The following is a 26,566-nucleotide window of genomic DNA, read 5'->3' as shown; positions in this document are numbered from 1 at the left end:
CATGCTTCTGCTCCTGCTATGGCTGGGGGCGCAGCCCGCTGCCCAGGCCAAGTACCTGCAGCTCTACCTGGCCTGCGGCTGCGCCGTGCTGGCCGTGGAGAGCACGCTGAGCTGCGCACCGGGGCCTGGGGCAAGCTGCCCGAGTGCTGGCGCTGCTGTGAGGGCCTGGGGCACTGGCCAGCCGCCCACTGGTGATGCACGCCCTGTCCCTGGGTGGCTACACCTCTGCACAGATGCCCCTGCTCGTGGGCCAGGACCTGGGGCGCCACAGAAGCGTGGCCCAGTGCCTGAGGTGCCGTATTTTCGACAGCCTGGACCGCATGGCGCTGGGTGAGTGTGCGGGGCAAGGGTGAGGGGGCACCTGGGCCACACAAACCAGGCTGGACTCCGGGCGGACAGGCAGTTCTGCCAACCAAGGGGTCTGTGATCTGCGTCTGTCCCAAACGCGGCTCTGGGTTTCCTCTGACCGTCCACCCGACGTGGCCTTCCTACCCGGAGCATCTGTCGTTTTGCCCCATCTGGGCCTCCCCCACTGTGGCTGAATTTACAACGCAGAGTGATCGTGTTGTCTGGGTCCAGCCTGGCATGCCTTTATCTGCAGCCTCTATTAAGGCTAATTTACTAAGCGCCTATAACTTTCCATACTCACTCACATAATCCCCACAGTGAGGCCATGAAGTAGGTGCCGTGCCTTCTGAAATTTTCTTAGGACACATGCTTTGCAGAGTCTCAGAAATCAGGTACAGCTGACTCTTGAACAACACGGGTTTGAACTGTTGCGCAGGTCCACTTATATGGGGATTTTTTCAGTAAATACGTACTGTAGCACTACAGGATCTGAGGCTGGTTGAATCTGCAGATGTGGAACAGATATGCAGCTATGGAGAGCCAACTATAAAGTTATATGCGATTTTCAACTGCGTGGAAGGTCAACACCCCTAACCCCCACGTTGTTCAAGGGCCAACTGTAATTGGATGCACACAGGTTTCCTCTAAAACAGTGATTTTCGAACTTTGGTAAATATCAGAATCACCTGGTGCTGAGTGATGATTCAGAGGCCCAGACCCCATCCTATTTCGGTGAGCCTGGGCCTCTGGGTTTTTAAGCTCTCTACGTGATTCTGATACCCACCACAATTTGAGGACCACGGTGCTCTAACTTCCTCTAGAAGGACCAAACTAATGCTAACATACCAAGTAACAGGAAGGTCATTGTTACAAAGTAACCCATTCTGTTCCTCAGCTCTAACTGACCAACTACATCTAGTTCAAAAGGAAAACTCATGCAGAGTGACTGGGAATTTCTCTAAAAATCCTTAGATCTTTTCCATCTCAATTGCTGGTCAAATTGCTTCCTGTATGGTTTTTGTAAAGCAGTGTGCAAGACAAACCATGAAACATGGCCTCGTTCTGGTCCATCCGCTCTCATCTTTTACAATCTCCTGGTATCCAGACATCCTTCTCCCACCCAGCTGGGTCACCTCAGACTCCTAGGTGCTCACCAAGGCCACAGATTCCAGGGCACAAGGCCTCTGGGGACTCTCGATGACCCAGTCACTTTGCAACAACTCCTGGAGCCATTGCTGAACCAGTTCTGAACCCACCCAACAGTCCAGCGCTTTCCTTCTTGTCCCTGAAGATGCCACAAAGCTGGAAAATGCCACAGAGAGAGGCTGACTCCAGGCCACGTGGCTCTTTTAGGAAGGGCCTGGGAGAGGGCAGTTACCGGCCCAGGATGCCAAGAGTGGGCTGAGGGAGCCCCTCCCTGGCAGTCATGGGGATGTTTCCAGCTCTTCACTACCCACAACTAGGGCCTTCTGCCCCCTCTGCTTCCTGCCACCAGAGCATTCCCAGGCCATCTTCCTTGCTTCTGCCCCGAATGGTGTCTGTACCTGGTGGGACAGCTGGGTGCCCGCTGCCCAACTACAACAGAGGCAGAGAAGGCAATGTGAACATCCCAGGACCCCCAACTCTAGGGATACTCAGCAGCCCATGTGTCAGTGCTGTCCCCACCAGAAGGCGGGTCCTGAGCCGCACATGACAATGGGCACTAGCCCCCTCTCCCTGGTACCCACAGGTGTGTCTCAGCTGATAAGACCACAGGCCCTGGGCCCGGTGGTCAGGGCCACAGCCATGCTCTACTTCCACCTGCGCGCGGGCTGCACCCTTCGGCATTACGAGGCTGCGGTGAGCGCTTTCTGGCAGCCGCCCGCGAGGCCCCCGACGCTCGTCTTCTACAGCCACGACGACCCCCTCTGCGACAGGGCCTGCCTGCAGGAGCTGCTGGCCAGCTGGGCAAGCCGGTGTGGGCGCAGGCCTGGGGGACCTCGCGCCACGCGGCCCACCTGCGCCAGCACCCCCTGGAGTGCCGCAGCACTCCCACCACCTTCCCAGGGAGGCTCGGCCTGGCGCCCCCCGTGGCCCGGCTCTGATGGGGCTCTGGGCTCCAGCTTACCACCAGGGGAGGGGCTCGCTGTCCAGTGGACAAGGGACAGAGACAGGATGGCGGAGGCGTTGAAACCTCTTGATTTATTCAGATTATTTAACATACAATGACGCAACTGTGACCCCAAAGTGTGCAAACTTAAAGCCTTCAACTGCAGCTGACAGGAGAGGGCGGGGACGGTCCACCTGGGGACGGGGGCGGGTCAGGAACGACGGGCCGCCTCCTCCCCAGGGCCAGGGACGGGGTGGCCTGAGGAGCAGGGCCCGGATAGTCCACAGCTGAGAGGAGAGGGCAGGGATGGTCGACCTGGGGGTGGGGGCGAGCCAGGAACGACGGGCAGCCTCCTCCCCGGGGCCAGGGCCAGGGGTAGGGGGCAGAGACCTCCCTCTGGCCTAGGTCAGGAGCCCAGAAGTGCCACATGGCTGAGGGGGCAGCAGCCCAGGAAGGGGCCAGAGGCAGGGCCAGGAGAGCACCAATTCTGGGATGGGGGTTAGGGAGGGAGGTGCCCTACAGAAGCCAGGAGGGGCCACGTGTCCCAGGGGTGGGAGCCGGGCCGGAGCAGGCTGCAGCAAGAAAGACCTGAGGCAGGCGCAGGGCCTGAGAGCCCAGGCTGGCTGGGCTCAGGGGGACTGAAGAAGGGGGAACCCGGGGGGCTCCCAGGGCAGCCCGGCCTGGGAGCAGTCCTGACTCTGCGGGGGAAGCCCAGGGAGGGGCCGCAGACCCTCAGGGCCTCCCCTCCTCTCTCCCTGGAAAGGAGCTGGGGAACCAGTAGTGCAAATCTGTGGACCACTCAGTTATGGAGGGAGGCTGTACCCAAAGGGGGACCCTGGGGCATGACCCCTCCGCCGCCTGGGCCTCCACCACCATCCTCAGTACAGCCGCTTCTCATAACTGTGGGCACAAGGCAAGAGGGAAACTGCGAGTGGGTATGCGGGAAGGTGGCCTCACCACCCCAGACCCCCTTGCCCAGGCCAGCCCTGGGCCGCCAGGTGGCCCCCAGACTCAGGAGAGGCAGTGAGCTGCAGAAGCCTCTGCCTGTCAGCCACAGGGGGCGGGAGGGAATGAGAAGCAGGCCACGTGCCTCTGTCCGCCTCAGGCCAAGGCTCCCGGAAGAACCATGCCAGGCCCAGGGACAGCCATGCTCCTTCTGGCCACAGCCGCGGCTGGTGGACTGTCCTCAGTGCCGGGGTGGAAAGACAGCTCAGGAAGGCACGGCCCATCCTCACAGAGCAAGGTCAGGCCAATCTGAGCCTCTGCTTCCCATGTCTCCACCCCACCCCTGAAGGCACTGTGGCCTAGGTCCCTTGTGGTCACTGGGTCCAGTCCAAGACAGGACAGCCTCAGGCCTGTGGTCAGGGACGTCTCTCTGCACCCCGGGAGGGGCTGGTTCCTCCGGAGGAGGGGCCACCGCCAGCTGCCCCCAGCAGGATGCTAGTACTAGGGCCCATGTCCCACGATTACACCCCAGCACGCCCCCAACCCAACGCCCCGCCCCGGCCCAGGCCCCACCCAGACTGCCCCTGCTCTACTCTACGCCTGGCCCGGGCAGCGCGGTTACTTACACGGCAGAAAGGTATAGCTACGGGAGGATGGGGCAGAAAGAGACACAGGTTAGATGCCCGCCTATGCCTGGGGGGACAGGCCCTCTCGACCAGGGCGGGGCCGCATGCCTGCAACTACTGCTGCCAACTAGCACTGCCCCCGCCCACGGTCGCCCCAGCGCCGGCCCTGGCATCTGTCTCTCTGCCCTTCTCCCCGCCAAGGGCTCATGCCCCCAGCCTCCACCTGCCTGCCTGGTGCCGCCACCAGCCAGAGCCCAGCACCGCCAGCCCCTGCCACCAGCCACCAAGCTTCTGAGCAAGCAAGGGCTGGGGAGCCCAGGAGGGGCTGGAGGCCGCATCTCCCATGCCCGGCTCGGGGGAGATGCCCGAGGGGATGGGAGGGCCTGCCTGCGTGGGGACTAAAGGACAGGGTTCAAGGATGGGCTGGGCCCTGTAGGAGAGGGTGATGGGGGTCATCCTGCAGCAGCCTCCATCCCTGGTGCAGATGGTCCTCGGGGTCCCTGAGACCTCGGCTCAGCCTCTGAACCACGGCCCCACCTGCCTGACCCAGTGCCAGCCAGCTGGGGCAAGGAGGCTGCCACACTTACGAGTGCAGGCCGTGGACACCACCCTCGATCTGAGCTGACATGGTCCGCTTCTCAAACTTGAGCTCTCCTGAGTACATCATGGACCTGCAGGCAGGGAAGTGGTGCAGGTCAGGGGCACCAAGGGTGGAGGAGAGAGAGAGAGAGAGAGAGAGAGAGAGAGAGAGAGAGAGAGAGAGAGGAAATGGGAAATACGGGGGCGCCAGGAGCCTCCCTGATGCCCCCCACCCGCTGCCCCTCTAGCCATAGCACTCACCGCAGGACAGACAGGCTACGGGCACCGATATCCTGGCAGCCATGCTGGATCCCCGCTATGAGGTAGGGCACGAACTTCTGAATGGAGCCTTTGTCCTGGATGGAGCCCGAGACACCCTGCGCGATCTTCACCTTATCTCCCTCGCTGCACGGAAGGCGGGAAGACTGAGCCCCGCCACCCATGGCTCAGGGGACCCCACCCCACCTCTCAAGGGTACCAGCAGAGGGGCTACCACCCAGAAGGACCCCCAAAGCCGCCACTCCCTGGGCTACAGCATAAATAAGCATGGATTCCGAGTCAGGTGGCCCCGGCACCACCCCAGGTCTGCAACTTGGACCCTGTGCCTGGGGTTCCAGAACTGTAATATGGAGACTGGGTGCCACCTTGGGCAGTCAGAGGCTCGGGTGGACCTGAAGGGCTGGGAGCTGATCTGCCTCAAGTAGCACCTGAAGTAGCGTTTCTGGCTGCCGCTGCACTTCTCCATGGCGTCCAGCGAGCCCATGCCCCGGTACTTCTTGAGCCTCACACCATCCGAGAAGAAGTACTCGCCGGGGGCCTCCGTGGTGGCAGCGAGCAGGGAGCCCATCATCACTGCAGTGGTCGGGGGGTCAGCGCCTCTAGCCCCATGGCCCTCCCACCGCCCCCTCCACCGGCCTGCCCGATCCCCGGCAGACCTGCCCCCTCACCTGTGGAGGCACCAAGGGCCAGGGCCTTGACCACATGCCCCACGGTCTGGATGCCACCATCGGCTATGACTGGCACCCCGAAGCGCCGGGCGTACTCAGCCACCTTGTACACGGCAGTGCCCTGGGGCCGACCACAGGCCATCACTGGGGACAGTACACAAGATAAAGGCGTCAAGAGCAAGGGGAGCCAGGTGCAGTACAGGCCCCTTTCTCCTTGTGCCCTGCCTCCACTTGGGAGAAGGGACAGGGCTGGATGTTAATGTGGCAAAAAAATAAGTGGCAAATAACACTAGGTGAACGCACTCCAGGAACCTGGACCACCCCACCTACAAGAGCACTACGGGGACTCCGGCGGCAGCATCAGTACTGGCCTCGGCCTCACCTCTCTCCAGGTACTAGCTCCCTTACAAAGTTACTGGAGTTAGGTACTCACAGCCTCCTTTGGGATATTGGCTTGCATTTCTTTAAGTTTAATTGTCCAAGGTCCTCAAGTGTTACATTTCTAAGCGAGAATTCTAAGGAACCAGCACTTATCTAAGGATGGATGCAAGGCTGGATAAAGGAGAAAAGAAGACTTCTCTGGTGGTACCTTTGTTTGTTTTGTTCTTATTGCACCCCAAGGTTTAGAACAACGCCTGACACACAGTAGGTCCTCGATTAACATTTGTTAATTTGTGGAGAAGGCCCACATCTCACCTTAGGGGTCAGCTAATGCGAAGGTAGACAGTTAAAAGCAGAGGCTTAGAGACCAAAATGGGAAGATGTTTTGGGCAGAGAAGACCAAATGGGTCATTCAGCATTTGGGAGACATGACCAGACATGACCAAGGGGCCAGATACACCAGTCTTGGGCCTGCAGACTGGACTTCCTTGACCAGAATCTGAGAAGCAGACTGGCACACACCCCAAACTCACGGTAACCTCATCTTACACCTGCCTCCCCCCAAGTCAGTGGGCTAGACAGGCAGAGTCTGAGCCTGGGTCACCCCTGAACCCACCATCCCAGAAAGGGGCCTGGCTGGCTGAGCATGCTGCGTGCATCTGTGGAGCAAGACTGAGGCCCCAGGGCCTGTGGAGGGTGACCGGGGCGTTCTAAGTGGCAGTCACTCACTCTCCTACTGACACCCACCTTCTTGGGTGATGCAGATGGAGCCGCAGCCCATGCCCACACGTAGCCCGTCCACGCCAGCATCAATCAGGTTCTTGGCCTGAGCTGCTGTCACCACTGGCGGGGAGGGGGAGTGGGAGGGGAGGAACAGTGTGAGGATGGGTTGCCCCTGCCCTGCCCGGGGGCTTCCTGGGACCCCAGTCTACACCTCCCCTTCACCTACTGTGACCAAAGCCCATTCATTCAGCTCCCTGCCCCTCCATGCCAAGAGCGATGCCATCACCAGGGAATGCCAAAGGACAGAGAAAGGTTACACAGTGAGGGGCAAGGGCCAGCACTCACCATTCCCCCCAATCACCTGGAGGCGGGGGTACTTCTGCCTGACGTAGTGCACCATGGCGATCTGATACACAGAGTTCCCTTGGGATGAGTCCTGTGAGAAGGGGGACAGGAAAGCTTAGGCTTGGAGGTGGAGAATCCTCACTGAGGGAGGGGGTCTTAAGTGGACAAATCCTGAAACTGTATCAAAGATATACGAGAATACACCTTTGTCTTTTTCTGGGAAGACAATGGACAGTTCTCGGCCGAGTCTCAAAGGGGCCTGCCTTCCCCCAAAGGTTAAGCACCCCTAACATATAGTCTCACAGCAGACAAAGCCTTTTCATACCCACAATATGGACTGGTTCTCACAGCAAAGAGATGGTGCCTGCGGTCGTATCCACTTCCCACCAACTCACGAACCAAACAGAATTACTTAACCTGTTGAGCCTCAGTTTCCCCCCTGACAAGTGGGCATGGTGATTGTACCTCAGGGGGCTGTTGTGAGGACTAACTGACTTCATCTGCATAAACACCTTAGTGCAGCGCCTGGCAAGTGGGAGGTGCTCCCTGAATGTGAGTGGTAACTACTGGGGCCAAGTTATGAGTGCGAAGGGGCCCCAGAGGGGTCCAGTTTGTTCTGAGCTGTCAGAGTACCAGCGACCCTCTCAATTCTGACCCCAGGCTTAATTAGAGGTGAACCTGGTCTTCATAAGCCTCAACTCTACTGAGCAGCCCCTGCTCCAGGGCAGTGTCCGTACCAGCACTATGACGTCGGCGCCCGCCTGGGTGAGCAGGTCCAGGCGGTATTTGTCATCCTCACGGGTGCCCACGGCCGCCCCGCACAGCAGCTGCTTGTGGGAATCCTTGGAGGCCAGAGGGTAGTCCCGGTTCTTCTTCAGGTCAGTGCGGGCAATGATAGCCACTAACTCATCTCGATCATTGACAATGGGCAGCTTCCCTGACAAGGAACGCAGGGGTGAATTGAAGGAGCAGGCTTCTGAGGGTGGGGTAGGGGGATAGTGAGAATGAAAATGGACCAGGCCAGAGATTCCACTGCAGTACCCAAACCAACCACTAGGTGACAGCACCCACCCAGGAAGCGCTCCTAGGGACCTGGCTCTCTGCCCAAGGAACAGGAAGCAAAGAAACCCAGTTCCTGGAGCTCTTCCTGCCCTGTGGCCTGGCCAGGCTCAGTGGGCAGCCCCCGAGCACTGGCAGCCTTTCCCCTGAAGGGCCACAGGCCACAGTGGTCAAAAAACTCCTAGCTAGGGCACAAACACGAGGCTATCCTGCAGGGACGTACGTGTGTCCTGCCCAACACCACCCCAGAAAACAATCCAGTACGGGCCAGGGGAGCATTTCCCAGTGGGTCCCACAGGGACCTAATGAATATTATGTCAACAGCCTCAATGTCAAATAAATTTAACCACAAGACTTCTCAGAGCCTTTGATAAAGTAACGTACAATTCTTTATGCAAGATGGGGAATACAGAAAAGCAGCATTTTCCAGACTTGTAAGAAGAACACGGAGCCCTTTTTTCATGATGAGTGTTTCACAGGACTAGTCGTTTTGGGAAATATACTGTGAAGATGCCAAATAAGGGATGGGCTTTCCTGAGCCAGGAAAAAGACCTCAGAAGTCACGCTCCAGCCTGACATCGTTCAAACCTTCCCTGAGGCCCAGCCTAGCTGCAGGGACAACCTGCAGGGCTGTGAAGGAACAGGGGGCTCTGGGGTACAGGGAGCCGGGCTGGGGGAGGGGGTCTTGCATTTCCCGCCTCCTCCCTGGTACCTTTCTTGCTACGCTGCAGGATCTCGTTTGCCTCCTTCAATGTCACACCCGCCGGCGCCACCACCAGCTCATTCCGCGGTGTCATCACCTGTGGGGCAAGGGACATTTGCCTGCAGGTTGGCAGGTGAGAGAGAAGGGAGCCAGGCCTCCCTCTGGTCCCTGGTCACAGGCACCGGCCTGAGGCCCCGGGATGTGCGGTCCTCTCTGCCCCAGCCGCGCTCTCCCTGCCCCGCGGGTACCTCACTGAGGAGGGTGGTGTGGTCCTTCTCGGCAAGGAAGTCGATGTCTCGGGAGGTGACGATGCCCACCAGCTTGCTGCCCATGGTGCCCGTCTCAGTGATGGGGATGCCAGAGAAGCCATGCCGGATCTTGGCCTCTAGCACGTCACCCACGGTGTGCGAGGGGCTCAGCACCACAGGGTCCGTGATGAAGCCCTGTTCAAACTTCTGCGGGCAGAGACAGGGGAAGGAAAAGGCTGGAAGAGAGCTGGAGGTGTGTACAGTCTGGCCACAGGGGGCCGAGGGTCTCCTGGCTGTGCCACAGGGGAGCCAGGGCCCGCCATGGGGCAAGAGGCCAGTGGGGAAACGAGGGCTGAGCCCTGCGCTCCCACTGTGGAGAAGGGCAGACAACACCCCACAGCCACCAGCCAGGGAGCGCACCGGCCCGCAGAGCTGGCAATGGGAGGTTGGGAGGGCCTGTGAGGCGGAGGCTGCCAGAGGGCATCTTCTTTCTCATGATGGGCCTGGTACTCGCCTTGACCTTTCGCACCTCGTTGGCCTGGAACTCTGGAGTGCAGTTGTGGTGAATGAAACCGATACCGCCCATCAGCTGGGGTTGAAGGGAAGAATGGTCAGAGCCAGGGGGCCAACCCTCCTCACTCTGCAAACCCCGCCTCTGATTCCAATTCCTCCTGACGCCCACCCCACTTGGTCCTCTTGGCCCTGGGGTCCCCACCCGGGTGCTCAACTCACAGCCATTGCGATGGCCATGTCAGCCTCTGTCACAGTGTCCATGGGGGAGGAGATGAGTGGCGTCTTCAGCGTGATCTTCCGAGTCAGGGCTGAAGTCAGGTCCTGAAGATGGAGACACAGGCTATGTGAAAAGTTTTATCATTCATTCGACAGACATTTACTGAGCTGCTATATGTACCTGGCACCAGGCCAGGCCCTGGGCATACAGCAGTGAGCAAGGTGCATGAGGTCTCTGCTACCTCTTCCAGAGCTTATACTCGGAAGGAAAAATGACACACACAAAACGTGCACAAGGTGATTCCAGTTGGGATGATGGCTCCAAAGGAAACAAACGAGGCAAAGTGACCACTGGAGAAAGAATGTGGGGATTAGGGAAACCTCTTTCTTGGGAGGCGACAGATGAAAACTAATCAAGTGAAAGTCCCCAGAGAGGGACTGTTGTTTCAGGCTGAGGGAGCTGTGTGTGAAACCCCGCCTCTGATTCCAATTCTCCCTGAGGTGCGTTTAAGAAAGAAAAAGCTAGTAGAGTGGAGGGAAGGGAAAGAGGCAGGAGCTGAGGGCTCAGAGGCAGGGGGCAGGTCAAGGATATGCAGCCTTGAAAGGAGCTTGCATTCAATTTTGAGATGAGAATCCACTGGAGGACCTCAGGCGGAGGAGAGACATGATCTGATTTAAAGAGGTCACTCGGCTTCCGATGTGGAGACGGGATTCTAGGTGACCAGGCCTGAAACAGAGAGACCACCAGGGAGGCTGCTGACAGGTCCAGGTGGGAGATGCTGGGCACTAGGAATGTGGAGGCGTGGGAAGCAGTCTATTAGACATCCAATCCAGGGGAATAGGTGACTAAGGGTCTGCAGCTCAAGGGAGAGCTCAGGACTGCAAGGATTTTCAGGAAGCATTTGCCTGTGAGTGGCAGCCAAGGCCAGATCACAGATTCCTCTGAGATTCAGGCCAACAGCTGTGGATCCTAGCCCTCAAAACTCTCACAGACTTTGCTATATAATTTTTTGGAGACACAAAGGCCCCTGCGGTCCATTCCCAGACCCTGGCTGAGAACCCTGGCCCTGCAGTCTAGAACACTGCCCCTTTTCCTCTCTGATCCTAGCACAGGAGAAGAGCCACAGCCTCCTGACATAGGCCATAGGACAGGGAGACCCTTGATGGCCAGGGGGGCTTCTCCCATCCCTCTCTTCCTTGCACCCTGCCCAGGATCTGACACAAAGCCAGGGTGCTCAGAAACTGAACAGCCAAACCAAGAAGGTTTCCTGGTTGCTGTCACAAGGGGAATATATCCAGAATAGTCCTCATTTCCCCCTGAAAAATCTGTCTGGGTCAGCACTGGCTACACAGGCTGGACATGAGCTTCCCCAACGTATAAGTGATCCAGGGACACTCGGGCCCTCTGCCATTTCATGAGAATCAGACCTGAATACATATCAATGATAACAGCAACAGAAAAACTTTTTTTTAATGTGTATTAATTTATGATAGAATAGTCTAACTTTTCCATGAAATGACTTACACCCATCAGTATTAGCCCCTGGGCTCCTGTAGGTTTGTCATATGTTAATTGTGTAAAGGACATTGGTCATTCACCTGGTTTATTGCTGAGCCCCTCCAGTTAAGGGAGGCACTGTTTCCTTGTATTTGTCCACAACCTAACTTCTTATTTTTTTTTTTAAACCTCATCTCTTTTTCTTTTTTTTAATGTTTTTAATTTTCTTTATTTATTTTTGGCTGTGTTGAGTCTTCGTTGCCGTGTACAGGCTTTCTCTAGTTGTGGTGAGCAGGGGCTGCTCTTTGTTGCAGTGTGTGGGCTTCTCATTGCGGTGGCTTCTCTTGTTGCAGAGCACAGGATCTAGGCACATGGGCCTCAGTAGTTGTGGTGCACAGGCTCAGTAGTTGTGGTGCACGGGCTCAGTAGTTGTGGCGCACGGGCTTAGTTGCTCCGTGGCATGTGGGATCCTCCTGGACCAGGGCTTGAATCTGTGTCCCCTGCATTGGCAGGCAGATTCTTAACCACTGTGCCACCGGGGAAGCCCCACAATCTAACTTCTTCAAACCCTCTTGCCAGTTCTTATATATCATGGATCCACAAACAAGTCTGTCTACCTCTTCCAAAGTCTCCATAATCTTACTGGCTTCTATGATGTCTTTGCTTAGCACTTCAGACAAAATCCAGTAAGTAATAAAGCAGCCACACCCACGTGCATGCCCACCTCCTCCCTGGGCCTTCCCCCCACAACCGGTACGCGGGCCTCTCACTGCTGTGGCCTCTCCCGTTGCAAAGCACAGGCTCCGGACGCGCAGGCTCAGCGGCCATGGCTCATGGACCCAGCCGCTCTGCGGCACGTGGGATCCTCCCGGACCAGGGCACGAACCTGCGTCCCCTGCATCGGCAGGCGGACCCCCAACCACTGCGCCACCAGAGAAGCCCCTCTCTGGGCCTTTTTGAACCTCACCTCAGGCTCTGTCAGTGAGCCCTCTGGCCTCAGGCCAGGCCCACCTCTCAGGATATCCCCAAATCCCCATAGCTGCCTCTAACCCATTAGGCATAATCCACTGACTGTGCCAGTTTCTCTGACAGCACTGAAGGTTACATCCACCACATTCCCAAGAAAAGTCTCTCCCGGGAATTCCCTGGTGGTCCAGTGGTTAGGACTCTGCGCTCTCACTGCTGAGGGTCCGGGTTCAATCCCTGGTTGGGGAACTAAGATCCCACAAGCCGCAAAAGAGGCAAGGTGTAGCTTTTTAAAAAAAGAAAAGTCGGGCTCCCCTGGTGGCGCAGTGGTTAAGAATCTGCCTGCCAGTGCAGGAGACACGGGTTCAAGCCCCGGTCCGGGAAGATCCTACATGCCACGGAGCAACTAAACCCGTGCGCCACAACTACTGAGCCTGCGCTCTAGAGCCTGCGAGCCACAACTAACTCAAGCCCACGTGCCACAACTACTGAAGCCCGCACGCCTAGAGCTTCTGCTCTGCAACAAGAGAAGCCACCGCAATGAGAAGCCCACGCACCACAACGAAGAGTAGCCCCTGCTTGCCGCGATTAGGGAAAGCCCGCACGCACAGCAATGAAGACCCAACACAGAAAGGAAGAAAGGAAGGAAGAAAGGCAGAAAGAAAAAGTCTCTCCCACACCCTGCCCTTGAGCAAGAGATCAGCCTCTGGCACCACATACACAGCCCCTCTACCCCATCAGTGGAAGAGGTACTCACCACCTCATCAGCTGTGAAGTCTATGAATCCTGGGAGAATCAGGAAATCGCTGTGAAGAGAGGAAAGTGACTGTTCCTGGGTGAGGAGGGGTCCCTGAAAAGGGCAGGGCCTGCCACGCCAGGGGAAGCAGCATGGGGGTGGGGAGATGGGCAGAGCCTCTGAGCCCCGTGCCATGTCAGGACTGAACCACCCTCACGCCCCTCGCTAGCATCTTGTTGACTTTAGCCCAGAGAGCTAGAGCCAAAGGCAGCGTAAGCTCTGTGGTCCTAGGGCGCCACCAAGGCAGTGGGCCCCAAATGTCCATTGCCTTCAGGGCTCAGAGTTCGTCTAGGAACCTAGACATACCCATAAGGCTGCACACAGCAGATATGGTGCCTGCCCTTGAAAACTTCTCGATCTTGAGAGGGGGAGACAATAAATAAACACAGAATATACCTGAGAACAGTTTAGTAGGGCAGCATGGCATGAACACCACACAGCACAGGACAAGCTGCACGGCCCAGTGCCAGGGCTGCTGAGTCACACACGGTTCAGAACAGCACAGAGGGACCCCAGGGGGCTGAGTGCGGGGCATGTTCTGACAGAGCAGGCATTGCTAAAGGTTTGCCCAGTTGGACGGGAGCAGCCAACAGACATGGCCTGGGATGGGAAAGGAGAGGAAGGGGCCTTATAGTTAGGACCAGGACGCTGGGGGCCCAGCCAAAGCATGGCAGTGGCCAACACTAGCGCGGAAAGGGAATGCAGGCCTGCATGGGTAAGGCAAAGCACAGTGTCACTGCCCAGGAGCCCTGACGGGTTCAATTTCCCTGAAATCACAGGGCCTAGACAGACACAACCAAAAGCAAATGCCACATGGTGTTCAGGAACACCCCCAACCAGACTAAGCAAAGCCATCGGGCACCCCAGGGCAGGAAGGAAAAGCTACGGGGTAGACGGGAGGGGTGGGGTCTTTAATTTGCCCCAAGGCCTAGAACAATTTCCCTAGGAGACTCCACAGAAACTATATCATAGATACTCTATCCCCTCTCATCAAAGACCACCAAAGAAATAAAGAATCTTCACTGCCCCTGTCCCTTGGCAGCCCTTCTTCTGTACAGTGAAGAGGCCTCTGTGGCTCACTTAGAGGCAGGGAAGAAATGCTGGAGTCTGGGCTTCTCGGCATTTTCTAGGTATTATATACACCCCTCACCTGGCCCACACCCCAGCTACTCTGACAAGGAAGAGGAGACACTCCTCAGGAGTGACTGGGTATCCTGGTGTCCAGGGAAACCGCCTGCCAAGCAGGAGTGCTTACAGGCAAAGGCAGGAACTGGCAGGAGACGGGGCAGGGATGCTCTTGGTTCACCAGCATCCTCACTCCACCCCAGTCCCAGGTCCTGATGCTCTTTCCTGGCATCACAGTCCTGCAGCCAACAGAAGAGCTAGTGCCAGGCCTGCAGCCAACAGGACAACGGGCCCAGGGCCCACGGAAAAGCACGTTACGCCAGAGGCAAATGGATAGGTCTTGTCCTCCTCAAAAATCCTGGGTGAGGTGGGCTTGGGTGGGTGATAGTCAAAGAATACTCATGCCCGGGGGGCACCAGTACTAACTTGTAGGCAGCCATGGGCACAAGTGGAAAGACGGCTGGACTGGACGGTGGAAAAAAAGAGCCATCCCAACTGCCCAGCTGGGCATCTCCTGGGGGCAACACCCAAGCAGCTGCCTTAGCTGGGCTCCAGGGCCCCCTCTGCCCTCGTGGTGACGCTGGGAGTTGAGAGGGTGTCGTGGACCAAGGTCTGGGAAAAGTCTCCATTACTCCCACATCTCGCGTTCCCACACGCCCCAAGGCCCCTCCATGCGGCCAAGATGCCCGTGAGAGGAGGAAGCGGGCAGGCCGGACCCGGATCTAGCCAGAAACGGGGCATGGCACCGAGGGCCGCGATGTCGCTGTGCCACGTCCGTCTGCTCTCGGCGCGGGCCGCCTTCCTTCCCTTGCCCAGCCCTCCCCCCCCCCCGCCCCCCGCCCAAGTCGCTCGAATCGGGCCGGGGACGCGGGCGTCACCAAGGGGGGAGCTGTGCACGTGCAGGGCCGGGGCCGGGAAGGGCGGGGGGGGGGATCACGGCGCGTTAGTGAGCGCACCCAGGTAGGGCCGAGGCCCCCAGAGCTTACTTGTAGGTGAGGCCGTCGGCGTTGGCGAACAGCTGCTGCGCAGTGAGCCCATCCTCGGGCACGTAACCGGTGCCGCCGCTGATCAGGTAGTCCGCCATGCTGCCAGAAGACGCCGCGACCCGACATAAACACCCGCGCGGGCCACCCCGCTACCGCTGCTGCCGCTGCTGCTACTGCTGACGCCGCGCCACGGCCACGCTGCCGCCGCGGGCAGGGAGGGCCGGGGGCGGGGGCTGCGGCAGCGGCGGGGCGGGCCCAGGGCGCCGCCCTCCCCTCTCGCCCCTCCCCCGGGAGCCCGCTGCCTCCTCCGCCCGGAACAGCACAAAGAGCCCCGCGGAGCCCGGCCCAGCCGCCGCCGCCGCGCGCACGCCCAGGACCGCCTGCAGTGGCACAGCGGCCACTCGGGACCGGGGCGGGGGAGGACGTGTGGACCCAACGGGAGGAGGGGGCTGAGCCAGGCCGGGACACGCCCCCTCCACCGCCCCACGTCCCGCCTCCTAGGCTCCCCGCAGCGCCTCCCCCAGGCCCGCCAACATCCTGGGCCACCCCAAGCCGTCCGACCCCGCCGGCCTGAGTCTCCCCTGGCCCTACTCCCCAGCCCCAGGGTTACCTTTCACATGGTTTACCTTTCCCAAGACTAAGGCTCAGACTTTAACCAGGGCCTGGAGCCCTGAGGAACTGGTTTGGGCTGACAGCTCCCCAACGCAGCAGTTTGAGGTTGTACCCTCCGGGCAGTGCACCCGTCCGTGCTCCCCACAACCGGGCATCAGTCCTACGGGTCAGGTACCCTTAACAATGACAATCCCTGACCTTTGGGTGGCCTTGGAGCCCTCTGCAGTTTACAGGAGTTTTTCATAAATGATCACATTTACTCTACAATCTATTAATTGCCAATTATTAGGTGTCCCACCCCACCCCTGCTTTACAGATGCAAAACCTACAGTTCAGGAGGGGTTGGAGACAGGTACTACCCCTGATCCAATGCTTCAGTCTTACGTCCTGTCTCATCCCCAGATCAAAAAGTAGTGTGGATACCGTAGGTTTTAACCCCAGAGGGGAAAGTTTGCTTTTATTTGGGAGGGTAGCGTGGTGGGAAGGTGAGGGAGGATCACAGGCCTGGCCTAGGCAAGTATGTATACATATAAATTAGGGCAAAGGCTAGGGAAGTTTTGAGAATTTCCCAAAGCAGACATTTGGTGGCCCTGGGCCCAGCAAGACCCAGATTTCTACATGAAGGTAGTAAGAAGGTAGTAAGGTAGTAAGATTAGGTAGCAAGTTGATTCACATGGGAGGAGGTGGGGTGTCAGCGGGCAGACCCTCCCCCTTTGCGTGACCAGAACTACTAACGCTACTGCCTGACCAAAAGCCAGAAAGTGATTTCCACCCCTCCCCCACATCCTCTGCCCCAGGCCCAAATGCCTCGCTCTCCTCCCTCTGTCCTCCTATGGTCCCTACGGCTCATTTCTTGGTGAAGTGAGGGAAAGCTGGGCCAGGGACACAGTCCTCTCTCTGGCAAGGTGGCTGTCTGTGGTACTCCTTCCATCCCCAGCCCTCGAGGCTGGGTTTGTTTACCTCTCACCAGTGTGGTGGCAGCCAGGCCCAAGGGAAACTCCCTGGGATGCCCAGCCCCCCCAGTGATGCCCTGGGACCCTGCCAGGAAAACACAGCCTGTTCCATCTGTGTGCAGAGGGGAGGGGAGGCTTCCCACAGAGCTGGGGTGATGAGGCCTGTGAGGCTGAGAGTGCTGCAGGGGGCTCACAGATGTCCACAGTGCCCTCTTTCTTACTGTGGGGGACCAGAAAAATCACAGGCGCCCAAGCTTCCCTCTCCACCCAGGGAGCCCCAAGGAGGCTCCTGATGGGGGCCTCTGGAGGCCCTCTGGTGTTGAGAAGGGGGGAGAGGGCCTGCTGGGGTTCTTTGCTGAGTGGGGATTGGGGCCAACTTGCTAGGGATGCCTGGGACGTACTTGATCCCTCAGCACTCACAGACTCATCCGGAGGGCCTGAGCCATATGGGGAGGAGGGTTATCCTGAGGGGACCAGCACTAGGACCTCCTACTGGCCACCCGGAGGCAGAGCAGTGAGACCAGCCACAGAAAGCACCTGGCCACTCAGGGCTGTCCTGGGCACCTTTCTAGCCATAGAAGGATGGGGCTAGGATAGCATTGCAGGCACAGCACACGGGCTGCCCCTGTGGTCTCCCTGGGTCTCTGAGGGACCTGCCCTGGGTCACTATCTCCTGCAACTAGGGTACTATTCAGGGTTCCACCAGGGCTGGGGCCCAGGACAGCAGCTGGGTCCTGCCATCTCAGTTGGCCTTAGCATGACACCTGCCCCAGCGTAGAACTCAGAACCAGAGCAGGAGGCTGCCAGGCTGAGTTGTGGGGAGAGTCCTCTTCCTGGCGGCCACAGACCTCACAGCCCCACACCCATCTCCTCCTGCTTTGACCTGTGTCAGGGCTCCTCGTTACTCTAAGCTGCTGAGCTCAGCCCTGGGTTAGGCTGTCCTCTTCCAGAAACTGTTAATCCCCCCCCCCAGCTTTCCTCCTCCCTCTTCCTGATTTTCTCCCCCCCCCCCCCCCCCCCGCTGCTTCCTCCATGGGGAGGAGACACCAGGCAACCAGTGGCCTCCTCAGCTCGAGGAAGGGCTGTTGGTCCCCTGAGGTTCCACACCTAGCAGCTGCGAGGGCAACGGAACAGAACAGACCCAAGCCCCTTCAAGCCCCTTCCTTAGGACGGGGGGGGGGGGGCACCCATAACCAGGCAGGGAGCCCAGAGGTCTCTTTCTAGTCTGGGGCTATTTGAAGGGACAAGATTTCAAAACACTTCTGAGGGGAGAGGTGGGGTGGGGGAGTGCTAATAACATTGTTGACCTGGGTTAGGGGACAGAGCTTGCCCAAGTTCAAGCCAGAGAGCAATAACTCTGGCCTCAGACCTAGACTTCTCATGGAACCCTGTCCTCTTCCCACAGCTTTAAGCTAGTGATGGCAGATGGAGGTCTAGCCAGCAGGTTTTGAATCTCATTACACCACCTGGCTGGGTCTCAGGTTTTCACAGACTCTTCAGAGTCTGGTGGGGGTGTGGGGATAGTACAGGTGCAGAAGTACAATCTGGAGAAGGGATGCTCCTGGTGTTCTGAAATGATACTTTTGCAATACCTTCTCCAACCAAGGCACTGCTTCCATCAAGGTCCCGTGTGCCCCAGCACACTCTCTCACCTCCTGTAGCTTCTCTATACTGTCCTGGACCCTGAGCCCCAGTAGCTGGATTTCTAGGATGGGAGGAAGGATACAGTTGCCAGAACCACTGTCAATTCTAGAGAGCCAGCCTGCGGGGGCAGGAGGGGCCAGCCTTCACCCAGCAGCCCCTTAAGCCGTTAAAAGTTCTTACATAAGAGGCCAACCCCTGGGCAGAGCTGCAGGGCTAATTCCCCCAGACCACCGCCCACCCCACCCCCCCAAACCCAGCTTCCAGGTCACCTCCCCAAGCTGCTGAGCACCAACAGATGGGACAGGGAAAGAAGTCCAAATCCTCTGGACCGGAAGGACAGTGGGATTGCATTTCAAGCTGCGATACAATCCAGAGATTAGCCACTGTCTCCTTTTCAGTCAGTCCCCGGGGGCCCAGATCAACACCTCCACTCTTCCTCCAGTGACCCTAACAGACCCCAGCAGGGTAAGGGCAGAGGGGGTTTTGAATCTTAGGAGAGACCCTGGGGTGAGCTGCACTGGCCACCTCATCAGACCTCAGTGAATGGTGAGGAGGGGACGGTGTCCTCACTCGACTCCGAGGAGGCCCTCCATCTGGACACCTACACCTGCCAGGAAGACTCTGAAGATAGTTCTAGGAGGAAACGGCTAAGGAGGAGTAAGCAAAGTTGGACATGGACTCCAATAGGCTCGGTTTGAACCCCAGGAGTTGGAGCCACTTGGCTCGGGTGTGTAGTTGAGGTCAGATCCAGGACTAAAATTTTAGGGATCGTTCTTCCGACCTGCTCCCCGGTGCAACACAGCACTGAACCTTTTCCACACTGCCTGCCTGCATCCCCCAACCAAAGCTGGGTGCGGGGCGTCTGAGCCCGGTTTCAGGAAGTGAGAGCTTGAGGCGGTAAGAAGGCATGGGTGGTGGGACCTACTCTTCCCCTCCCCCGCAGCGCTGCCTGGTTCCCAGAGCCGCCGCGCCCGCCCCGGATGCGCCCCGCGCGCTCTGCCCTGGGCGTCACCTCTCAGGCTCGTAGCCGGCCTGCAGCAGGCGGGCGCTGTACCGCTGCGCCGCCGTCTCGTGTCCCGGGTGCTGCCGGGCTCCGGGCTCCGGAACATCGGCGGCTCCGCCTCCCTGCAGCGGCGGTGGAAGCGGCCCCGACCCGGCTGGCGGAGCGCGCGGCTCCTCCATGCGGATGCCGCGGCTCAGGGCGGGTGGGCCGGAGCCCCTCCGCCTAGAGGCTCCCCTGCCCGGGCTAGGGAGTGAGCGCAGCCCAGTCTGGTCCGGGGAAGGGGCGGGGCCGCCGAGGCGGGGCCTGCGTGCCGGGGGCGGGACTCGAGTGCCGGGGACCTGGTCGCTCGCGGGAGGGAGTCCGCTGGGCTTTCCGCGCTGGCAACGCTCTCCCACCGGCCACTCTACGCGGCTGCCCAGATTCAGCCCGTCTCTCCCATCCCCTGATCAGCCACAGGATACTGGGAGACGGAAGTGGAACCGCAGAGGCCCTCCACCCTTTCCCGCCGTCCAGACCTTCCAGTTTCTCCTGGCCCCTTCTAAGGAAAACCAGAAAAGAGCGCAGAGTATTATCAGAGGCCAGAGTTGTCTTCGCGTCTTGTGTGGGCGCCTCTGCCTCTTGCGAACGAAGGCACGGTCCTTTGAATCACCTCCTACCGGCCAGCTGCAGACCTACCTTGCTAGGGCAAGATAGGCGGGGAGATTATCCATCTTCCTTTGCCTACTGCCCCCTTTGCCTGCTCAACACACTCCTTTAGACAGGAGGAAAACAGATTTTCCTTAGCCCTTACCTGCCACTACGTGAGGAAAGAACAAATAAGACTGCAGGCTTCTTAAGGAAAAGGGCCTTCTCTTCCCTTGCCTGGGGTACCCCATAACCAGGGAGTGGGGTTGAGCACACAGGTGCTCAAACTTCTTCATCTACTGACTAGAAAGCATACTTTTTCCTCTTTCATAATTGTTATGACTAGCAACAGTGATTGAGCACCTAGCAGAGTCGGCAAGTAAGAGTCCTTGCCCTCGGGCAATTTCTTTAAGGAGACAGAATAGATAGAAAATAAACAGTTGACAATTCTCATACTATATATATATTTTTTCACAAAAATCTGGCAATCTGAGGGAGCAAATGGTAAACACTAAACGACTGTGGACTAAGATGCATTTTAAGGAGGCAGAGTTAAGGATCAGACTTTTCAGCAACTATTTCACAAAGGAAATTGAATTTACGCAATGGTAAGATCTTGGATTTTATCCTGCCTGGTACCTTTTCCTATACATGTACACACCCACTCCCCGGATTCGAGATCAAAACAATTTTTCTAACAGCTCAGCCACACGTGAATGCCATTATAGACAATTATTTTTGCTACAGCCTGAATGTTTGTGTTTCCTCAAAAGTCATATATTGAGGCCACTGTCACCTTCTGAGATGGCCCACTGTCTGTGGAGTGTGTTTCTCTCTAAATAAATCCACTTCTGGGCTTCCCTGGTGGCGCAGTGGTTGAGAGTCCGCCTGCCAATGCAGGGGACACGGGTTCGTGCCCCGGTCCGGGAATATCCCTACATGCCGCGGAGCGGCTGGGCCCGTGAGCCATGGCCGCTGAGCCTGCGCATCCGGAGCCTGTGCTCTGCAACGGGAGAGGCCACAACAGTGAGAGGCCCGCGTACCGCAAAAAAAAAAAAAATTATTACCATGTTCCTGCAGGTATCGCAAAGGGGCAAGGGCAGACTAAGACTAATCTAAATTGTACGCAGTGATGAAGTCATTTTTCTGGTCCCTATTTGTGAACTGATCATTCTAGACACAGAAAGAGCCAAAACACGGGTTTATGACTGTAAACAGGAGAGGTAGTATATCAAAGATGACTGGGATTGGCAGTTAGGTGGGCCTTGGTCCAAATCTGTGTTTCTTACATATATTATATATAATTCTTATATATATTATATTATATATAATTCTTATATAATTACCAAAGTCACAATCTCTCTCTGAGCCTCAGTTTCCTCATCTTTCAAATGGAGTTACAATATGTATCTCATAAGGTTGCTTTGCCATTAGTGACATAACACAGGTAAACTTCCTGGCTCACGGTAGGCTCTTAAAAAACAGAAGCAAGGCTCCCCTGGTGGCGCAGTGGTTGGGAGTCTGCCTGCCGATGCAGGGGACACGGGTTCGTGTCCCGGTCCGGGAGGATCCCACATGCCGTGGAGCGGCTGGGCCCGTGAGCCATGGCCGCTGGGCCTGCGCGTCCGGAGCCTGTGCTCCGCAACGGGAGAGGCCACAGCAGTGAGAGGCCCACATACCGCAAAAAAAAAAAAAAAAAAAAAAAAAAAAACAGAAGCAATGATTATTTTAAGTTAAGTAAGCTGTGGCTAAGTTCTACGCTTTTGACCCACAACTAAATGCAATGTATTATAATTTCTGTTACATATTCATTCAATAAATGCTCATTGGGCACCTCCTATGTGCCAACTGGGAGTGCATGCTGAACAAGATGGTCATTGTCTCTGCTGCCGTGGGCCTTAACGTCCCCTGGGGCAGAAAGACAAACAGGCAGTGGGAGTACAATGTGCAAAGGGTTCTGACAGGGGAGGACCCCTCTCCACACAGCCCAGACTCCTGGGCAACACACAGAACATAGCCAGTTGTTCTGAGAAATAAATGAGTCAGGGTCCACTTCAAAGATCCCTGGAGGTAGGCAGAATATGAAAAATAAATGACACACACATACATGGTGAGTGGGCCCCGGCAGTGACTGAGACCTGGTCTCACTTACAGAGTGGCTCTGTCTTCTCTCCAGAGTTTGTTGGCTACAAATGAGATTTACCAGCAAACTATTCATTAAAACAATCACGTAACCTGAGGGCCTCAGTGTGTCATATGAAGGGATTTTACCTGTAGTAATTTCTAGACCGTGGTTCTCAGGACATTTGTGATGTCTGGGGACATTTCTGAATGTCATAACTAAGGGGGGTAGGGAGTATATTACTGGTGTCTGGTGAGTAGAGGCCAGAGATGCTGCTAAACTCCTACAGTGCATGAGACAGCCCTTCACAACAAAGAATTATCCAGTCCCAATGTCAGTAGTTGATATTGAGAGACTCTGGTCCAGAGGAACTATTTGAAGAAATGGGAACTAAAGAAAAACTACTTAATTTTCCTAAAGCCACAGGACAATGGACTGTTTTGGCATTTTGTATGTGAAAGAGTTATGTATCCTCACGGGGCCTCTCCATCTGAGAAATGAGAGTATTAGATTTGATCTTGTAGGAAGTCCTTTCCAGTTTGAAAGTTTATGAATCAAATACATTTATAGGATTAGGATGCAATTAACATGGGGCTATAAGATTGAGGGATGGTGGTCAGTCCAGGTGCTAGTGTGTCTGCATTTCCTTACCTTCCAGACTTCCTGAAGTCAGGTGCATAATCCATTCATCAAAAACGTATGGAATGAGGGCTTCCCTGGTGGAGCAGTGGTTAAGAATCCTCCCACCCTTCCCTCGTGGTGCAGTGGTTAAGAATCCTCCTGCCAGTGCAGGAGACACGGGTTCGAGCCCTGGTCCGGGAAGATCCCACATGCCACGGAGCAACTAAGCCCGTGTGCCAAAACTACTGAGCCCCTGTGCCACGACTACTGAAGCCTGCACGCCTAGAGCCCGTGCTCCCAACAAGAGAAGCCACCACAATGAGAAGCCTGCGCTCAGCAACAAAGAGTAGCCCCTGCTCACCACAACTAGAGGAAGCCCGCACACAGCAACGAAGACCCAACGCAGCCAAAAATAAATAAAATTTTTTAAATGACATTTTAAAAAATGTATGGAATGAGGGATTTCCCTGGCCGTCCAGCGGTTAAGACTTTGCCTTCCAATGTAGGGGGTGCGGGTTCAATCCCTGGTCGATCCCACATGCCTCACGGCCAAAAAACTAAAACATAAACAGAAGCAATATTGTAACAAATTCAATAAAGACTTTAAAAATGGTCCACATCAAAAAAAATCTTTAAAAAAAATGTATGGAATGTGACTTCCCTGGCAGTCCAGTGGTAAGACCCTGCACTTCCACTACAAGGGGCATGAGTTCGGTTCAATCCCTGATCAGGGAACTAAGATCCCGCATGCCAGTGCGGTGCAGCCAAAAAATAAAAAAATGTATGGAACACCTATGGGCAAGGTGCTGTGCTTGGGTATTAGAGGGGTGCAAAGAGGAATTAGATACAGCTCTTGCCCTAGAGTTACCTACAGTGTAGGAGGAGGGAAAAAGCAAGGATAAATATAAGACAAAACCAAAGACCAAAATTAATTGAGTATATACGCATCAGACACTAGGACAGACACTTGGCATACTTTTCTCATTAATCCTACTTCCCATTATTTATTATTTTTCAGTCAGGGAAACTGAGGCTCAGGCAGGGTAAGCAGCTTGTCCACAGGCAGAGAGCAATGATTGGTGGGACCCAGCAAAGGCCCTGGGCCTGTTTCCTCCAACACCTGAGGCTTTAAATATCTTCCTAGTAACTCATCTTCTCTTCCCTCGTACAGAACCTGACACCATCAGTGGAGAATCTAATACAAGGTACGTAGCCCATCGCAGGGGACTTCAAAAATAGTTCAGATTATTTTGCGATTCAGATTTTGATCTAAGTATCACTTGAAATAAGTGGAGTTTAGCGTGGAAATATTTTTATTGTGGGTTCCATTTATTATAACAAAGTTTCTGCAGTTGATAGAGCAAAGCTCCTCACTAACAGTTGTTCCTCAAGATCTGATGGTGGGAAGAGAGTGGACTGACCTTTTAGAAGCAAATATGAATATCTCCAACCCATAAAAGCGTAACTTAGGCCAAAAGGTAGCTATCATAATAACTTCTCCTTCACGTTTAACGTTTGTAAAGTGTGCATTGATTTGTTCAACAGATAATTATGGAGCACTTGAGGTGTGTAATAGTGTGCTAGGCACATTAGGGCACACAAAGGAATCTAGCCTGGAAAATGAAATATTAAAAGCTAAATAACAATATAAACTAATGGTTCCCAGCTGGGGACAGTTTTGTCCCCAGGGTTCATTCTGAGATGTCTGAAGACATTTTTTGGTTAGGGATGCTCCTGCATGTTCTGGAATAATACTTATGCAATTGGTTTTTTTGGTTGTCACAACCAGAGGGGTGCTATGGGCATCCAGTGGGTAGGGACCAGGGATGCTGCTGAAATCCTAAAATGCACAGGCTAACCCCTTACAACAAAGAATTATCCAGCTCAAAATGTCAATAGCACTGAGGTTGAGAATCCCCAATATAAAGCAATTACATTCTCGTTGGTAATGCCAACTATGTTTAGAGAAGTTGCAAGAAGAGACCCAACGCTATAGCTGGAGTAATCAGGGACAATTTCACAGAGGAAAAAGGACTTGCCTGGGTCTCTGAAGGAGTTAGGATTTAGGAAGGGAGGGGGCCTAGAGGGGACATTCTGAGGAGGGAATATTGCATGGGCGAAAGTGCTGAGGGTGAGGTGAACTAGGTTTTTGGAACAGTGAGCAGGCCATCCTGGATGGAGCATCATCTCCACTCCACAGTCTGGGGGTTGGGTCAGGCTGGTGGTGTCACATCTCCAGGTGACAGATGAGGAAACCAAAGCACAGAAAGCTTGAGAGCAGATCCTGTGATGGTCTCTGAGCTGGAGAAGAAGCCAGTCCTCCTGTTGCCCGGGCCCTGGGCTTTCTCCACCGTAGTCCCCCTCACCTGAGCCACGGTCCCACCCTGGACCGGTATCTGCCATGAGACGCATCACCCAAACAAAAGCTCCCTTCTGTCCTGAATCCAGCTGTCCTACTCTGGAAGATCACTATTCCTTTATTTGAAAGGACACCCTGTAGAAATCTAAACACACACACACTCACACACTTCTAAAGCCAGAAATGGAGAGAAAGGCTGGTAGAAAATGGAATCACGTTCTAAAGAACACAAACTCAAAATTAATAGTCAGTCAACAGACTAGCTGGGGGTAGAGCAGCCAGGTGCTCAATAGAAACAGAGCAGCTTCTGGCTGGCTGTGGTGCTGTCACATGGTCACCGTGCCCGGGAGAGAGGGGGCGGGGAAGCGGGGGGCAAGGAGCGGGGACAGGTAGGTCTTAGGTAGGTCTTCAGAGCAGATGAAATGGGGAGAAAATCTCACCTGGTGGAGGGAAAGGGAGAACCAGGAGTTTCCCACTCAGACACTCCGAGGAGACTAGACCAAGGTGCTGTGAGGACAAAGGCCGATGCTAATCTGAGGAGGGAGGGTCCAGGGTCCTGGAGAACCATCACAAACCCCCCTTCCCGAGTCTGTTCTGACCACCTGGAGTCTTTCCTCTCCAGTGTACATTTAGGGAAGAAAAGACCCGGAGGCAAAGCATCTGGGAACAGGGTCAGAAAAGGGTGAAAAGGAGAACAAAGGGCAGCTGTTCTAGGCTAGTTGAGATGATGCGGGGCCTGGGACTTGGGGAAAGCACCAAGTGGATTGCCAGGGGCCGCTACAGGCTTCGCAGAGTCAAGGAATCATTCACCTGTGCCCTAAACATTGAGGAGGAGGGGGTGAGGTCAGAGGAGAAGGAGTACGCTGGAGATTAGATGAGAGGTCCTGCGGGAGGCAGAGCCCCAAACCTGGGTCTCACTCCCACGCCTGCCGGCCAGCCACATCCAAGGATGGGGTCCATGGGAGGAAGCGGGACCCCGGTGCCGGCATCATGACCCTTCTCCCTCACCCCTCCTTACCCCAGCTCTGGCCTCCAGGGCTTAAATAGATTGATAGCTTTGCCACGTGTCACCCAGTTATCGATTGCTTTTGTATCTCCAGTGAGGATGAGGTTCTGGTCATGCAGGGTTGGTGCATGGGTGAGCGTGGAGCGTGGATTGGGGTGGTGATGGAGATCACTGGTCCAGGAAACATCTATGCCAAGACCACAGCAACTCCTTGTGCCCATGCCCACAGCATCCTCTGCACTGGATCCCCACAGAGATGCCCTTCCCCTCACCCCCAGGGGCACAGGTGGCACCAAAATCCTGTCTTTGAGAACAGTCTGTCCACCTTCCCACGCTTTTAGTTCCAACCATTTCCCAGCCTGGCTGCATAAGAAAAATGTAAGCAATGTGCAGACTGCACTTTTCTCCTGCCTGGGAGAAGGCAGGCCCTGACATTATCACAGCCACAACAAACCCCGGCCTTCACCCCAACCCACTCCTGCCTCTTGCCCGGGGCTTGAGCAGAGGGACGCAGGGCACTGGTGGGGCC

The 26,566-nt window shown here is 55.9% G+C and overlaps 1 protein-coding gene across 7 annotated transcripts; it reads right to left on the bottom strand.

Moving 5' to 3' along the window:
• Nucleotides 1-648: 648 nt before the first annotated feature.
• On the bottom strand, nucleotides 649-19,572 carry IMPDH1 (inosine monophosphate dehydrogenase 1). 7 transcript variants are annotated; one of them, XM_032643417.1, is made up of 16 exons: nucleotides 19,315-19,567; nucleotides 15,094-15,192; nucleotides 12,944-12,992; nucleotides 9,726-9,827; nucleotides 9,508-9,582; nucleotides 8,994-9,200; nucleotides 8,755-8,842; nucleotides 7,721-7,920; nucleotides 6,984-7,074; nucleotides 6,663-6,758; nucleotides 5,535-5,678; nucleotides 5,295-5,439; nucleotides 4,849-4,992; nucleotides 4,596-4,679; nucleotides 3,528-3,622; nucleotides 2,504-3,337 (listed from the first exon to the last, which is right to left on the bottom strand). In XM_032643417.1, exons 1-16 carry the CDS (start codon nucleotides 19,482-19,484, stop codon nucleotides 3,237-3,239), a joined length of 1,890 nt encoding a protein of 629 aa, XP_032499308.1. In that variant the 5' UTR covers nucleotides 19,485-19,567; the 3' UTR covers nucleotides 2,504-3,236. The 7 variants fall into 7 exon arrangements, with proteins under 7 accessions (XP_032499311.1, XP_032499308.1, XP_032499310.1 ...); XM_032643420.1 differs by lacking the exons at nucleotides 2,504-3,337; nucleotides 3,528-3,622 and adding an exon at nucleotides 649-853 and having other exon boundaries at nucleotides 19,315-19,566; XM_032643419.1 differs by having other exon boundaries at nucleotides 2,504-4,025; nucleotides 19,315-19,566.
• Nucleotides 19,573-26,566: the final 6,994 nt, after the last annotated feature.

The sequence above is a fragment of the Phocoena sinus genome, chromosome 9 (assembly GCF_008692025.1).
Source record: "Phocoena sinus isolate mPhoSin1 chromosome 9, mPhoSin1.pri, whole genome shotgun sequence".
Lineage (NCBI taxonomy): Eukaryota > Metazoa > Chordata > Mammalia > Artiodactyla > Phocoenidae > Phocoena > Phocoena sinus.
This window is presented reverse-complemented; position numbering and strand designations above follow the sequence as displayed.